The sequence below is a fragment of the Argopecten irradians genome, chromosome 16 (genome assembly GCF_041381155.1).
Source record: "Argopecten irradians isolate NY chromosome 16, Ai_NY, whole genome shotgun sequence".
Lineage (NCBI taxonomy): Eukaryota > Metazoa > Mollusca > Bivalvia > Pectinida > Pectinidae > Argopecten > Argopecten irradians.
Genome location: NC_091149.1, coordinates 13,482,653 through 13,501,137, shown reverse-complemented (window position 1 = coordinate 13,501,137; position 18,485 = coordinate 13,482,653). Strand labels below are relative to the sequence as shown.

At 35.3% G+C, this 18,485-nt stretch overlaps 1 protein-coding gene across 1 annotated transcript; it reads left to right on the top strand.

Moving 5' to 3' along the window:
• The first annotated feature begins 1,819 nt into the window (after window positions 1-1,819).
• Window positions 1,820-18,485, top strand: LOC138311018 (E3 ubiquitin-protein ligase NRDP1-like). The gene is made up of 8 exons (XM_069252446.1): window positions 1,820-1,956; window positions 3,041-3,138; window positions 3,468-3,767; window positions 4,820-4,951; window positions 5,511-5,590; window positions 6,233-6,474; window positions 10,259-10,377; window positions 12,625-18,485. The coding sequence occupies exons 2-7, from the start codon at window positions 3,049-3,051 to the stop codon at window positions 10,360-10,362; spliced, it is 948 nt and encodes a 315-aa protein (XP_069108547.1). The 5' UTR covers window positions 1,820-1,956; window positions 3,041-3,048; the 3' UTR covers window positions 10,363-10,377; window positions 12,625-18,485.

Sequence of the window (18,485 nt, the reverse complement as noted above, 5' to 3'; positions counted from 1 at the left end):
TTTTGCGAGCGCCCGAAAGCGCGAGATTTTGGTGTTTGGGGGGTCTCCCCCGGAAAAAAATCACGATTTAGAATGGCTTAGATGAGTTTTACGATGCATTTTGATGAATTTGCGAGCGCCCAAAGGCGCGAGAATTTGGTGTTAGGGGGGTTCGAGGGTCTCCTCGGGAAAAAAATACGATTTAGAATGGCTGAGATGAGTTTTACGATGTATTTTAATGATTATAAAGCGTTCTTTACATGGTAATTTTTCGATTTAAAGCTACATGCATTTAGAAATGATAATTGTGTCGTCATAACATTATGCAACCCTACTCGATCTGAATATACCGGCTTCACACCATCGGCGCATTGTTGTGTAACATAAAAAATGAATTAATTGTCTCGCTAAGACATATAAACAAATTGATCTTTTAAGAGACATTTTTAAATAGTACATAGAATCCCTTGATGGACATTTTTAGTCTAGTTCGTGTGTATTGAATTTTTACTATTTAAGGTTTGACATTATGTGCTTGAACGTTTTAGGAAATGCGCCGCGCAGCGGAAAAAATTTCTAGAATGAAGTACGAAAAATGTGCAGGAGGACCCTTTTTTCTTTCAAATAAGCATTTTTACAAAATTTCAGTCGGCGAAAATGGGAGGGGCAAAAAGACATGTTTGCCCCCCCACCGTCCTGGGGAACGGGGGGGGGGGGGGGGGGGGGGGGGGGCCCCCCCCCCGCGCTTCCTACGCCCCTGCTGTACATATCTTCTCAATAACATGTACGATAGGGGAAACAAACGTGTTGAGTAACATAATATTTCTACTAGAGTATATATTTAATGCATTTTGACAACATTTCAATTTATTTTCACCAGTTCGTTTTTAATGAATTCAGTATCGTTTTAACGTAAAGAAATTTAATAAAGGCGGATATAATAAATGTATATTTTTTATTTTATAAATTTCAGAAGCGGAATTATGAAGTAAGATTGTTTATGAACATATTGATGTCAAAATGTGCACTGGTGGAAGTAAAAAATATCAAAATGCAATAATGTATATAACACTGTGTAGTAAATTCTTATGTTACGTTTGGATATTTACACGTTGTACTTGTATATCTACTTCACACTACATTAGCTCATTTGAAATTAATTTCCACGTGTAACTACGCCTGGTTACAAACTCATTCTGCTGTGTATGGCGGAAAAGTGGATACCATGTCATTTTTCACTTATGTCTATTGTTCCAAAAATTGAATTATTATCTTACAAATTGGTTTGGGCTATTCGGAGAGAAGGTCGAACTGCTAAAGATGGTGACCACGCCAGGGTGCCCTCCTTGCACCATCCTTTTTCTGCACTTTTTTTCATCAACAATTCTTCAGTGTGAACTATTGATGGGTGAAGAGGATCTCGCGGTACCAGACGCTTTTCTGGATATTAATTTGTGTAACACGTCATGTGATAAAATGAAAGTTTCGACACTGTTACTGTATAAGTCGTTCTATCAATAAAAAAACAACCAAAAAACAAACATTTTTCTAATAACTAACAAAACCAAAGCTACAAAAACAATAGTATAAATATGAACAAAAATATCAATTTGTGTACAAAGATGTTACAATGAAATATAATTTGATGAAGGTCGATCTATCTTTTTAACTTTTTGTTTTTAATTTTTAATAATAAGAAATTAATAATGATCAAAATCATTGATTTTTTTCATTTACGTGAACATGTACACATTGATTTATAAGAGATATACGTCCTTGATGTACATTAATTATTGCGCGCCTTTGCAGAAACAGGCTAATCTCTCAAAACGCGTTTTATATACGAGTTATTTCCCTTTACAAACTCTTTAGACTTGCGCACTGACTTGGGCTACAGCGGAAGTAGGAACCAGAAAAATGTTCTGACATAAATTTGGACAACATAAAATTCGTTTTGGCAGGTGGCAAACCTATGTGGTAATCAATTTTCCTTTACTCTACCTTTGACACGAAGCTACAGACGTTTTTCTATTTATTTTCCACGTGTCAATCTTAACAATTGACATATTGTCATAATAAATGCATCTCTGTGTCTGGCAAACACACTGTTGATTTTCATGACGACAAATATTTGTTTTTGATAATCCGATGGTTTAGCACTGCAGATGTTTTTATTTCACGACGAAACTTAATTTAATTTAACGTAATGAACGAACACACTACCAAAGGCGGTCTAACTGTGTCCGAGCACTTGCTGTATTACGTTTGTCACTGATCATGACAAACAAATCTGGTCTCGGAATCGGATGACAACTTGCAAACGAGCAGAAGAATAGGACTTCATATGGCTTATAGACTTACTGACTAGTTCATGGGTTTGACGTCTTTATGACTGTGTCAGACATGTATGATTTATTTGGTAACATGCGATTACTGGATCTTTAGTATCAGTTTTCTGTATTGATACTTAGAAGTAAATCATCTACATTCTGATTTATTTTGTACAGTATATCATATCCAGAAGCCTGAAATGACCATATGGGTTTTTTGTGATCAGTGGAGGTACACCTCTAGATAATGTAAACCAACTTTCTTAAGTGAATTTCATGATAAAGATAAATTCGGGAAAGTTTGTCTTTGCAAATAAATATCTACACCATATATATATTCCATTCAACTTTTAAAATTTGTGAATGTTATCTTCGGAAACCTGTTTTTAAATTGGAGTCGTGAAATTTAGTAGCCTTGAAATTAAGTTAGTTTACAGAATCTATCGGAAAAAAAAAGAGTTCTGAACTAAATGCTTGGGAAAAATCCTACTACATACATGTATTTTCTGTCTGCATTTTACAGAGTTGCCTTTCTTGCAGGAAGGTATTGATTGTGATATCATTATTTTGTGGATGAAATTCACGTCATTTTCTCTGCATATTATATGAAAAGTGTTACGTTAAGTTAGGAAACGCATGCAGTAAAATATAATCCATACCCACAAGGGCAAATAACTCGGTATGCAATTACATATAGCTACGTAATTAAATTGCTGAATATTGTGTTTTAGGAATAGACATGGGCTACGAGGTGAACAGGTTCCAGACTGAACCAGATGAGGAATTAATATGTCCAATCTGTAGCTGTGTCCTTGAGGAACCATTACAGGTAAAGTTGATTTTGTTTGTCGATCCCTTAATATAACATCAACCGGAATGGAATTCCAGAAAAAAATAGAGTCCTTTTGATTTTCTATGTTTAAAAAGGATAGGGGGACTGTGTAAACCCAAATGCAAATGTATTGAATCACAGCATGGTGCATTGTTTATTCTTGATTTGTATTGTGACACTTGATTAATGATCTCCCTTAAGTGATGTTAGCTATACTCTTAGAAGTCAACAAAATGGGACACCAGAATGGCGAATGTAAACTTGTAACCTCTTGTTAATTCATTGCAATAAAATTCAAATAAATGCAAATAAAATTTGTTTTTCAGGCACCACAATGTGAGCATGCCTTTTGTGGAGCATGTATACGAGAATGGCTGACCCATCAGCCTACGTGTCCGGTCGACCGGAACGCGATCACACCCAACCAGCTCAAGCCTGTCCCGCGAATCCTCCGTAACCTTCTGTCTCGTTTACAAATCAACTGTAACAATGCGTCGTATGGCTGCACAGCTCTAGTCAAACTTGATATGTTGGCCTCACACTTGTTAGAGTGTGAACATAACCCAAAAAAGCCTGTACATTGTGAGCAGGGGTGTGGTCTCGTCGTACCAAAGGATGAACTCAAAGTAAGTACTAGCCTACTAGGAGTGACCAAGAATTTGTAAACGAGAAGGAATTGTCACAGTCTCCACTACTAAATACTATGAGAGACGCCTATGAACCTGGAATAAAAACCATTTTTCTCAACAAATACTTGTCTTATCGAGTCAAAAGAAACACCAATGTAAAGCTTAATAGATTTCACGATGATTATATTAGTCCTTGGTATAACAAGTAGGATTTATAAAAAGAAGTCTTAAATTTTCATTTAAAAAATACGAAAGTATATGAAATGATGACAAACCTTTGTCTTAAATTTTCATTTAAAAAATACTACAGTACATGAAATGACGACAAACCTGGCAACCGCAAGCTACATCAAACATTGGCCGGCAGATATCAAAGGAAAATCAATCGCCCAACATCACGATCACTGCACCAACACAAAAGCGCTTACGACGTATTAGTCCAAAACCCCAAGTGACAAATCCTGCTCAATTATAAATCCTTGGGGTGACTTCTTAGCATTTTAATTATTGCAATACTTTTGCTATCAGGAAAACATTATTTTGTGCTAGTTTAACTATTGTAAACTACAATTGCAAAAGTACTATAGTATTGCATTCTGAATTCTAATTAAAATCCAATTGATGAATTAGCCCCCATGTGGTACATTTAGTGCAGTGTTAGTTTTGAATTCCTTCCCTTTGCCTGCTAGCGTCAATACATCAATCAAACACACTCATGATGATCATGTTCAAGAATCAAACCTCTGTGAGTACTTCATTTTAGTCTGTGTTACAGAAAATATCTGACTATTAAAACCATTGATAGCTTGTTGGTAGTGTTTGTTAAGTACTCCTGTTATTATCCACAAACAACCTGTCATGCCTTAAAGGAGAATATCAACAGCAATCAGTTAACGTTTCCATGTAAACATAAGTGTCGTCATGTTAAGGATATAATTTATATCCAGATAGATTTCACTTTTGCTCAGTTAGTTTATATAGTAGAATTAAAAGTGAATGTAAATACATCTAATTTATTCCAAATCAAACAAAATGAATTTTATTATTAGGATCACAACTGTGTGAGGGAGTTACGGAACCTTGTACAACAACAGCTAGACAGGATCGGGGAAATGAAGACGGAAATCTCGGACCACAAGTTACAGATCAGTGAACAAAAACGAGAATTACAACTGCTCAAGGTAAAAAAGAATCTCAAATATCTGTCATTTCAATTGTAACAGATTTGTAGTGATCAATAATACACTTTAAAGTGAATCAAATGCAATTCTATTAGGACAAATTATTTAATAATTACCTTTATATATTTCATGCATCCTCAATACTCCATTGGTTACTATCACTGCCATCATATCCATCTCTGGACTATGTCATAGTGAAATCGAAGGCAGTTCAGGAGAGAAAAAACCCTAACGTATCACAAGCTTCTTTTCAAGATTTTATAGAGTGATGTATAACTTCAAAGCCACACATTCAACAACAGTGTACCGTTATTCAATACTTTTGATGTAGATCAAAGGCCAAACTACCTGTTTCATCTGTTACTGCACACATGGCTATAAGCTTTGACTTTGTTATGACAGCGTGCAGGATGGATATTATGACAATAGTCAAGTAATAACTCCTGGAGTATCTATGATGATTTCATAGGGATAAGATAAATAATGAAATTGAAACAAAATTGCACAAATACTTAATTATTAAATATTGTTAAAAAGTTTTCTACTAATCTTTTAACAGGAATATATGCGGTCTATGAGAGTGTCAAACCCAAGAATGAGAGAAATTCAGTCAGAAATGGAAAATGCCGATGTTGTTCGGTAGGTACATTTTACATTCAAGATTTGAAAATTACCTCCCCTGATGTGATCTACCTACCTGGTCTACCTGGCTTCGGTCTGTTAGTTAGATGATTTCGTCTCTTGACCACCTTGAATAATTTGGAATCATTGATTGTGATGTTAATATCATTTAAAAGATGAAATTATATGCAACACAATAACTAAAGTACTATGCAATATAATTTCAATGATAACTCAAACCAAGCTAAAAACTAAATGTTATATATTTTGTCTTTTGTGATTGGCTAAGTCAGCATCTAAGACAAAGTTTGTGCATATAACCAATTAAAATAGTCACCAGTGTTTTGTCATCTGTTATGTGCTATTTCAGAATGAATATTTATATTGGTTTGAAAGAATCGTATATAATTGTAAAGTTATTATGATGTTATATACGAGGAACGTTTTTGTGGAAGATCTTAAAAGCGGCACAGTCATTTGCCAAAATAAATATATTAACTTTATTATTGGCTAAGATAACAATGCACTAAAAATTATATTTTTTTATGAAAATAAGTAAAAGCACAAAAATAATACCTGAATAGTAACTCACTGATATTTTGAGTCCCATAGTCTGTGTGTTAATGAGATGTATGGTTAACTGAAATTTGTATTTTACAGGTGGGCTGGTAGCCTACAGGCAGCCAGAGTAACTCGCTGGGGAGGTATGATATCAACACCCGACGCAGTCCTCCAAGCTGTCATTAAACGTGCCCTAATTGACAGTGGGTGCCCCTCACATATCGTAAATGAGCTCATGGAAAATGCCCATGAGCGTCGATGGCCCAGTGGACTCAGCACCTTAGAAACCCGACAGCTCAACAGAAGGCAATATGAGAATTACGTCACTAAGAGAATTCCAGGTAGATTATTTAACCTCGGTTTCTTATTGGTGGCTGTTTAGTTCTATCATTATGTCAGTGTAATTTTGATTATTTTCACTTTAAATGTGACATTTATTGTATGAGAAATATCCCTTTTCAGTCATACAAATAATTGGGATGCCCATTATATTGTTAGGTCATCTGACCGAAGGTCAGGATGACCTATTGTCATCGTGTTTCGTCCGTCGTCGTGCGCCGTGCGCCGTCCGCCGTCCGCCGTCCGCCGTGCGTCGTGCGTAAAACTATTTATACAAAAGCCTACTCCTCCTAAACCCTTGAGTGAATTACATCCATATTTGGTATGAAACATCCTTGGGGAAGGACAATCATATTTTATATAAATGAGATAGGTCCGACCCCTAGGGGCAGAGGGGCGGGGCCCCAAAAGGGCAAATTTTCTTAATTTAAGCTTTTAAATCCTACTCCTCCTTCATCCTTGAATGGATTTCATCCATATTTGGTGTGAAACATCATTGGGGAAGGACGATCATATTTTATATAAATGAGCCTGGTCCGACCCCTAGGGGCTGAGGGGTGGGGTCCCAAAAGGGCAAATTTTCTTAATTTTAGCTTTAAAATCCTACTCCTCCTTCATCATGGAATAGATTACATCTATATTTGGTGTAAAACATCATTGGGGAAGGACAATCATATTTTATATAAATGAGCCTGGTCGGACCCCTAGGGGCTGAGGGGTGGGGCCCCAAAAGGGCAAATTTTCTTAATTTTAGCTTTAAAATCCTACTCCTCCTTCATCCTTGGATGGATTTCATCCATATTTGGTGTGAAAAATCATTGGGGACGGACAATCATATTTTATATAAATGAGTCTGGTCCGACCCCTAGGGGCTGAGGGGTGGGGCCCCAAAAGGGCAAATTTTCTTAATTTTAGCTTTAAAATCCTACTCCTCCTTCATCCTTTGATGGATTTCATCCATATTTGGTGTGAAACATCATTGGGGAGGGACAATCATAATTTATATAAATGAGCATGGTCCGACCCCTTGGGGTCGAGGGATGGGGCCCCAAAAGGGCAAATTTTCTTAATTTTAGCTTTAAAATCCTACTCCTCCTTCATCCTTGGATGGATTTCATCTATATTTGGTGTAAAACATCATTGGGGAAGGACAATCATATTTTATATAAATGAGCCTGGTCCGACCCCTAGGGGCTGAGGCCCCAAAAGGGGAAATGTTTTTAATTTTAGCTTTAAAATCCTACTCCTCCTTCATCCTTGGATGAATTTCATCCATATTTGGTGTGAAACATCATTGGGGAAGGACAATAATATTTTATATAAATGAGTCTTGTCCGACCCCTAGGGGCTAAGGGGTGGGGTCCCAAAAGGGCAAATTTTCTTAATTTTAGCTGGCCCACTTCCTGTTTTCAGATTTTGGTCTCTGATCTCAATCAAAATTGGTCTATAGGGGTTTTAATTGATGCCGAACAACATGCAAACATTTTCGTAAAGATTTTGATATTCCAAGATGGCCGCTGGCCCACTTCCTGTTTTAAGGTTTCAGTCTCCGATCTCAATGAAAATTGGTATATAGGGGTTTTAATTGATGCCAAACAACATGCAAACATTTTCGTAAAGATTTTGATATTCCAAGATGGCCGCTGGCCCACTTCCTGTTTTAAGGTTTCAGTCTCCGATCTCAATGAAAATTGGTATATAGGGGTTTTAATTGATGCCAAACAACATGCAAACATTTTCGTAAAGATTTTGATATTCCAAGATGGCCGCTGGCCCACTTCCTGTTTTAAGGTTTCAGTCTCCGATCTCAATGAAAATTGGTATATAGGGGTTTTAATTGATGCCAAACAACATGCAAACATTTTCGTAAAGATTTTGGTATTCCAAGATGGCCGCTCGCCCACTTCCTGTTTTAAGGTTTCAGTCTCTGATCTCAATGAAAATTGGTATATTGGGGTTTTAATTGATGCCGAACAACATGCAAACATTTTCGTAAAGATTTTTGTATTCCAAGATGGCTGCTGGCCCACTTCCTGTTTTCAGGTTTCAGTCTCCAATCTCAATGAAAATTTGGTCTATAGGGGTTTTAATTGATTCAGAAGGGGAAACTTTAGGTGAATTAAGACAATCATATTTTATAAAGGACCGAGCTAAGACCCATTGGGATAGTATGGCGGAGGTCCAAAATGGGAGCTTTGCTGAAATTTGGCTTTAAAATCTGACTCCTCCTTATATTAATTCTTGAATGGGTTGCAACCATATATGGATAAAGGGCTACCAAGTTTGTTCAACAAATGACATTTACCTATTTCAGAAACTTACATATTCAACTAAGGAGTTCCTTGTATTGTTTATATTAATCGTTAACCAATACTTTATACTGTGACTTTGTTGTTTTGTGCCATGAGTCAGATGACCGTTAAGGCCCATGGGCCTCTTGTTGATAAAGATAGGGTAAGAAATACATCATATATCCTCGATACTCATGGAGTTACTATCACTGACTCCACCCCTGGACTATCTCATAGTAAAACTGGAGTCAGTTCAGGGGATAAAAATCTGACCAATCACAGGCCAGCAGAGACTTCCTTTGAAGATTACAGAGAGAGAGTGTGACCTCCAACTTCAAAGCAACACAGTCTACGAATATTCAATTTATTTCATGTACACCAAAGAAACAAAATACTGGTGTCTCCAAAGAAACAAAATACTGGTGTCTCCAAAGAAACAAATTACTGGTGTCTCCAAAGAAACAAATTACTGGTGTCTCCAAGGAAACAATATACTGGTGTCTCCAAAGAAACAAATTACTGGTGTCTCCAAAGAAACAAATTACTGGTGTCTCCAATGAAACAAATTACTGGTGTCTCTTGAACTGTCTTCAGTTTTAAAATGAGATAGTCCAGGGGTGGATATAATGTCAGTGAGAAAACATTTATAAAAATGGTATGCAAACAAGTGTTTAATCTTATTATAAGTGTAAATTGCAATACGGTTGAAGTGGTACAATAACAGGCTTTGACTTGATTGACGCTTCTTTTAAAATTCCCTCTTGTGGTTCCTATATCTTTTTTCTTCAGCAGTGATAGCTTTCCATGTCAAATTGACAGCTATTTTGCCATTTCTTTTCAAGTTATGTGAAGTGCAACCTCATTGCCCAATTTTATTTACATCACCAATAAAATTTCATGTTACATAATTTTAAAGGTAATTACTAATGATAAAATGGCTGTCATCTTGCCCAATTTTACCGGCAGTGCAGAAAAAAGGAAATAATTAAAGCAAGAGAGGGATTTAAAGTGAATAGTCGGGCAAAGAAAACCAGTCTAAATGCGTTCATTGGCCTTTCAAAAGTTCTCACATATTAATACGACGGTAAAGTTCTGCTTAGTTTCCCAGTTCTGACCATTAAAGTAAAGAAAAGTTGAAAGCATTGAAAGCGAGGCTGCATGGAAATGTAACCACGGACATAGTGAGCCGGGAGGACGTTTTAGAATTTCCATACTTTAAATTAATTTCTTCGTATGCAGACAGATTTTGACGAGAGATTTTATTTTTTTCATTTCATAAGAAAGTATAATGGATACATTCACACCATTTTTACTGACTTTAGCCATCCTTGCCCGACTGTTCACTTTAAATATGTTTGATTGTATCAAAGCCTGTTAATGTAGGCTGCTGAGTTATCAATGTATCAAATAGACATTCAAGTGAGCCAAAAAGGATCCTGATCATTCACTTCCTGACTGTTCGTTACCTTACATTAACCAATTCATTGTTCCCCAGGTAAACAAGCTGTGGTGGTGATGGCCTGTGAGAACCAACACATGCCGGAGGATCTCATCATGGAACCGGGACTTGTCATGATATTTGCTCACGGTGTAGAATGAGCCACAATTTAGCAGGTAAGTTTTGTTTTATTTGCTCAGGGAGTAGAATGAGCCACTCTTTCGTAGGTGAGTTTTGTTATATTTACTCACGGAGTAGAATGAGCCACTCTTTCGTAGGTGAGTTTTGTTATATTAACTCACGGAGTAGAATGAGCCACTCTTTCGTAGGTGAGTTTTGTTATATTTGCTCAGAGAGTAGAATGAGCTACTGTTTCCTAGGTGAGTTTTGTTATATTTGCTCAGGGAGTAGAATGAGCCACTCTTTCGTAGGTGAGTTTTGTTATATTTGCTCAGAGAGTAGAATGAGCCACTGTTTCCTAGGTGAGTTTTGTTATATTTGCTCAGGGAGTAGAATGAGCCACTGTTTTGTATTTGAGCTTGATAGTACAGCAAATCTATTTTGTCCTGATTTTTAGCCCTCCATCTAATTTTTAGACCATCATCATTAGATGGTGGGCTATTCAAATCGCCTTTCCTCCGTGGTCCGTCGTCCGTCCGTCCTTCCGTCTTCGTTAACAATTCTTGTTACCGCTATTTCTCAGGAAGTACCGAAGGGATCTTTCTCAAATTTCATATACAGGTTCCCCTAGGGCCCTAGTTGTGCTTATTGCATTTTGGGACCGATCGGTGAACAAGATGGCTGACAGGCGGCCATCTTGGATTTTGATAGTTAAAGTTTGTTACCGCTATTTCTCGAAAAGTGCTGAAGGGATCTTTCTCAAATTTCATATACAGGTTCCCCTAGGACCCTAGTTGTGCATATTGCATTTTGGGACCGATCGGTGAACAAGATGGCCGACAGGCAGCCATCTTGGATTTTGATAGTTAAAGTTTGTTACCGCTATTTCTCAAAAAGTACTGAAGGGATCTTTCTCAAATTTCATATACAGGTTCCCCTAGGGCCCTAGTTGTGCTTATTGCATTTTGGGACCGATCGGTGAACAAGATGGCCGACAGGCGGCCATATTGGATTTTGATAGTTAAAGTTTGTTACCGCTATTTCTCAAAAAGTACTGAAGAGATCTTTCTCAAATTTCGCATGTATGATCCCCTAGGACCCTAGTTGTGCATATTGCAATTTTGGGACCGATCGGTCAACAAGATGGCTGACAGGCGGCCATCTTGGATTTTGATAGTTAAAGTTTGTTACCACTATTTCTCAAAAAGTACTTAAGTGATCTTTCTCAAATTTCATATATAGATTCCCCTAGGGCCCTAGTTGTGTATATTGCATTTTGGGACCGATCGATGAACAAGATGGCCGACAGGCGGCCATCTTGGATTTTGATAGTTAAAGTTTTGTACCGCTATTTCTAAAAAAGTACTGAAGGGATCTTTCTCAGATTTCATATAAAGGTTCCCCTAGGACCCTAGTTGTGCATATTGCATTTTGGGATTGATCGATGAACAAGATGGCCGATAGGCGGCCATCTTGGATTTTGATATTTAAAGTTTGGTACCGCTATTTCTCAAAAAGTACTGAAGGGATCTTTCTCAAATTTCATATACAGGTTCCCCTAGCATCCTAGTTGTTCATATTGTATTTTGGGACCGATCAGTAAACAAGATGGCCGACTGACGGCCATCTTGGATTTTGATAGTTAAAGTTTGTTATCGCTATTTCTCAGAAAGTACTGAAGTGATCTTTCTCAAATTCCATGCATAGGTTCCCCTTGTACCCTAGTTGTGCATAGTACCTTTTAGGACTGATGGATAATGCCTTTCGGGACTTATCGGTAAACAAGATGGCCAACTGGCCGCCATCTTAGATTTCATTGTTGAAGTTTGTTACCGCTATTTCTTGGAAAGTACTATAGCGATCTGTCTCAAATTTTATATGTAGTGTGTTTGAAAAAGTTTGAAAAGCAGGGAAAAGATCCCTCTTTCCATTGTCAGACATAGATCATTTTTGGGTGGGCGCCAAGATCCCTTTGGGATCTCTTGTTGCTAATGGAGTAGAATGTGCTACTGTTTTGTTGGTGAAATTTGTTATATCTGCTCATGGAGTTTGAGTTTAGTAGTACAACATATCTATTTTGTCATGATATTTACTCATGGAACACCTACCTGGGGGGCAGAAGATTTGAATCACTTGTCAATTGACTAAAAAAGAAAATAAGTGATATATTCCAGGAGTCTAAAATTCTGTTGTTATATACAAGTGGTTGTTAAGAGCAGGTTTGACTAAAATTCTGTCGTTATATACAAGTGGTTGTTAAGAGCAGGTTTAACTGTATGAAATTTCTCTTTTTTTCCCTCCAGATATAAAATCTTATCCTGTTCCTTGAAGACGGCAGTCACGTATCCTATGAAGCGCTTGCTGCTATTGTCGCCCTGAAAGACTTCAGTGAGGACGATGATGATGAGGATAGAGAACTATTTTTTACAGAATGTCTACACTAGAGAAATGTTGGCCAAGGGGTAATTAGAAACTCAATGCCACAGAATTCATTTCTTAGTCATTTTGGAAATTATCGAGAGATCTCTCATCCTACAACTTTTTGAAAGCTCGCTTTGAAAAGAAGTAATGCTTGATTTCAGGTGTGAACATTTATTTATTTAGTTTCATTGGGATGTTCTTGAGCAATTTTTAACATCCAAAAACATTATCATACTCATAGGCTATGAGGGACTCAGCACTAGTTTTTAAGATGAAAAATATGTTCGACTTTTAAGTCTCATCTGAATAAGATTTTTGTCTTTAATTTATTTCAAATTTTTAAAGACTGAGTGTATTCATCCACCTGGAGTGGGTAGACTTTCAGTCACCAACAAAATAACAATTCAATTTAACAGGTGTATGGGTAATTTGCCCAGTGTTAGCACAAGATGTGCATTTTGCCGTGGTATATTGCTCCACAGTGTTTGATTAAATATACTATAGTGAAGAAAAGCCACAATACCTTTTACTAAAGGCAATGCTTATGAGTTTTCTTTCAGTATTTGTGATTATAGGGTTACTTTAAGGTGCCAGTTTAGATATTGAGCAGAAGATCAATTATATTCTGAATCTCAGAAATACAACATACATAATATTGAAAAGAATATCTTACCATTAATCTATAGTTTTATACACAGACTAGTATTGATTTTAATTGGACGGATAGGTTTTATCTTTATGTTGAACCGAAGATAGCCCCTTCATTGTCATCTCTAAACTCATTCACCCCTGAAGACACATTTAGACTGTTCTAAATCAAACACTTGACCAGTCCATTATAGAATTTCAGCGGTCAATGAGTTAAATAATGAAAAAAAAACCATAGGTGATTAAATTTTTCATTAAATGTTTTTGTCATACATCTTAGTTGAAATGATTATAACATTTTATGATAAGAATATTTCTCCATAAAGTGTTGATTTGGAAACATACGTACATTGTATTTCATTCATCAACATTAAAGTTCATTGTGGATGAAAGTTACAGTCGAACCTGTCAATAAAGACTACATAAAAAATGAAGTCCAAGTATTTAAGAAAAAAAAATGTTTTGCCTGTTACCTGTTGTCCAATTATTGGCTTTCTCCATTCTTGTGACCCATATTGCAGTAATTATCTTCACAGTCAAATAGTCTTCATTATTATACAAGGCAAGGCATGTTGAGATTGCCAATTAGTGATCCCAAGAATATGGTCTTATTAAGCAGGTGGTCTTTATATAGAGGTGGTCCTTAAGGCAGGTTTTACTTGTTCATCACATTCAACACATGATACATTATCATTCATTGTCATGGATCGTGCTCATGTCGCCATGCATAGCTTTCAGCATATGTATTGAGCTTACTTTAGGAGATATTGTTGTTGAATGAATGAAAATAGATTAACAGAGATTTTGTAAGGTTACTAAAGACTCCTATGTATCTTGTAGAATTATATAATATGTATATACTATTCGTCTTTTGAATGCTAGGAAAATGTCTTGATGGTTGATGACGAAAGTGCATAGCCAGTCAAATAAATCTGAGTTGAGATTGACGTCAATGCCCTGATAGTGCTATGAGAACTTATAAATGTTTGTAAAGTTGAATTAATCCTATCATCAGAGACCCAATGTTGATGGCACTTATCATTAAGTGTAGCAAGTGTAGCAGAGCACATGTACAGTGTAACCAGCCTTGGTTCTCTGACGATGAATAATCCTTGTCGTTAATTTATTGGCTAATGTCACAAATATGGATTTCTTGGTGTTAGGGAATAATATTATACTTATGATTATAAAGTCTTTAGAAAGTGCTCTGAAAAATGTAAAGTTATACAGTGAACTGGTCATACAGGTGATGTACTCCGTACGTTTGAAAAATAAAGAAAAATTATCAATCAATGTGAGAGAGATTTCGTGCTTGTGACTGTGTGATAGAGATGGCTTATAGATTGTAATACTGTTGGGAAAACAATTTAATTATCTTGTTGGACTGTACAAAGTGTATTTAGTAACAAAAAGGTAAGATATACAATTGTTCGTGGTTAATATTTCTGATTTTCAACAGATATTCAAAATATATTCATTATTTCTGTGGGGATAATGTTTTTGTTAGGTATTGCTATGATCCCGAAAATTTGATCAGGGAAATATTATAAAAATGGTTGAATCTGAATATACTGCGTATCGTGACATTGTGACCATGCATGCCGTATCTCGACAAATTTCCAAAATGTCATACCTGCAAAAATAACTTGCTATATATGGTATTTGGTTTTCTCTCTGGACTATTACCTACTATACATGACTTCAGGCATTTATGTAAATTGAAATTTGACATTCGACCGTCAACTACATGTATGATATTTTATTGTAAGTAATGTGATTGATATATATATATTAATAAGGTGTCTAATAGAATCTGCCCTTACATACAGGTTTGTTTTTGACGTACTGTGTACGCAAGGTATACATCATACTTTTCAGACAATACCATTACGATATAAATAAGTATGTACTTGCAAGAGCAGAAAACTGTAATGCACAAAAGTATTGAGGGGAGATAACTTTAACTTTTCTAGGTGATAAAGGGAGGTAATCAAGAATTTTGTGATTTTAGTAGCCAGAAAACTGTAATGCACAAAAGTATTGAGGGGAGATAACTTTTCTAGGTGATAAAGGGAGGTAATCAAGAATTTTGTGATTTTTAGTAGCCAGAAAACTGTAATGCACAAAAGCATTGAGGGGAGATAACTTTTCTAGGTGATAAAGGGAGGTAATCAAGAATTATGTGATTTTTAGTAGCCAGAAAACTGTAATGCACAAAAGTATTGAGGGGAGATAACTTTTCTAGGTGATAAAGGGAGGTAATCAAGAAATATGTGATTTTTAGTAGCCAAAGGAATGTCTTTAAAAGATGTCGTTAAATCTGTACAGTGCATATAGAGATATATATATATATATTGTGTATATGAATCGTTTTCTGTAGGATACTTTTTAAAGTATGAAGTATAATCGTAAACCCACCCATCCTCAATACACTAGGGGTTACTATCACTGACATTACATCCACCCCTGGAATATGTCAAAACTGCAAAACTGAAGGCTCTGTTTGCGAAATAGATGAACAGGTAGTTCAGTCTTTTGATGTTTATTAAAAGAAACAAATAAAAGGAAATTTGATGGCTTTAGAATTTAGTATCATCCTCCGTATAAATACAGTATTCAAATGATGCAATGTCTTTTACTGATAAGTTTTTTTTCTCCAGAAATGCCTTCACATTTGCAATGTCATATTCCAGGGATAGATATAACGACAGTGATAATAACCCCTGGAGTATTGAGGATGAAGCCCACCATGATTATGTTCCCTATGTTGTACATATATATACAGTCTAACTTTGTAACTGGAATTCAGCAGGACTGTTGTCAAGCCTCAAGTTTGATATCTTTGGTATTTGTTTATTACAGAGTTATCTTCCAACACAATAGAACATCATGTGTTTGCAACTTAAAACGTCATTTTTTCTGTGAAAAAATGTCAAATATTTCAGTGAAAAAGAGGTCTTATTTTTCAGTGAAAAAAGAGATATTATTTTTCAGTGAATAATCCTTGCCTGGTAATATTGTCAATAATTGACATCTTTCTGCAAGGGCAGATAACATTGTAATGTGCAAAAAAGGAATTGCGTATTCTGGTCGGGACCAACCAAATTAAACAGGGTCTTCAAGGTATTTATGTTCTAGTTAATGAGGTTCAACTGTAGTAATTAAGCTATATACAGTGATATATTAATTGTGATAATTATTTGTATATAAAATCATTCATATTTTCCTCTTCCAAGATGACTTAGAAAGTTTCTTTTTACTTTTGTGTTCATCGTTCAAAGTTCAGTTAAAAGAATATTTATTGATATAAAGAGTAGACATATTCAATATTGATTCTTAATTTTTTTTGAAATTTTTATCTTGTATTAATACATTTATAAGTTTACAGTTATAGTACTATTAGGAAATAATTAAGCTATGTGTCTGTAATCAAATCTGGATGAATGATCTGATCATTGTTAAGCCTGGCTCAATCTTCACCGCTTTTCTTGGAGGTATTGTATTATCATTTGTAACCAATTCTGTTGGGGTCAATTTATAATGTAACATTATTGTCTGTTCATCAATCTCAAGCATTTATTTGGGATTAGATCATGGTTTGTCTTCAGTAAACTATATTGTATAGAAAATGATAATGTATTGAAAATTAGAAAGGAAAATTAGTTGTAAGAGAAGATGCATATTCAGCTAACAGGTTTCATAACAATCATGAATTATTTTATACTTTTAAATTAAATACTATTAATCAACTTTATTTTGCGTGCGGTTTACTTTAGCAAATTCTGCATACACAGGTGATTTGATTTTGTGATTTACAGGTAAAACTCTCAATTGCACTTGAATTCTTTTTCTGATTTTTTTTTTTTGCAAATTCTAATCAGCTGTGAAATACACCAAAATAAATCACACGTCAAAATAAGTTGGTTAACAGTAACAAGCCATTTTGTTTTATCTGTACAAGTTACAGAATTATCTGCCCTTATCGTTAGGTTTTGATTGGAAGTCATTAGTTTTTGAGCGATATTTGTCGGTTTCTCAAACATGATTTTACGCTCAGATCCTGTTATAATCAGTATTCAATACCAACATACATAGGCAGATAATTCTGTAGATATTTGTTTTGAATTGGATAAATTTATTTCATTATAACCCATGTCAGGTTTCTGTGGTATACAAATTAATACCATAATTATGTTTTATTTGTAAACCATGACATTTTTTCATAATTTTGTATTACATAAATTGCCAAATGGTCATTCATGAAAGGTTCAAAGAATGTGATTATTATTCTAATAGTTTCTGATACTTGATAGAATAATTTTATTATATTCAGGCCTTAATTCCACATCATAACAAAAGTAAAACATTAAATGTTCACTTTTACATTAATTGGTTGGATTTAAATATAAATCATGTAACTAATTAATTGGGTTTCTGTGAATAACACATTATACTTTACACAAGACACTCATAAAAATGCAATAATTATTTTAACCAATTTTCTTTTCTATTAAGATAATTTAATTTCCAGATAATATTTTGACTGAACTGGGCCATGCATTAAGCTAGGCCAAGTTATACCCTGACCCTGTCACAAGAATTCAACATTCTGATGGATGGGTTGATATTCTATACTTTCAGAGATGTAATATTAACTCATTCACCCCTGAAGACTAATTTAGACTCTTCTAAATCAAAGACTAGACCAGTCCATTATGAAATCTCAGGGGTGCACGAGTTAACATGTATGGTGACAAGTAACTGACTAACATTAAGGGTAGAATATGTTAGTCCAGTTCAATCTATCTGCCTTCATTGCCATTGCATTAATTAATTAGCTAAATCTATATTGTTCAGGATATCATGTAGAGTGATGCTTGTTGTCCAGCCTGGGTATAGATGCTGCTATAGTGTGTTTTGTCCCGTGTAGTATGTGGATATGTTCGTATAAGTGCTCCTGTTGACCTGTTAAGACATTTGTGATAAAAGTGTTTGATATGGAAACAACTATTATATATATGAACCTATGATGATAAATGGATCATAATTATTTTTGTAAACATTTTTCCTGAAATAAAAAAAAGTATGAAATCAT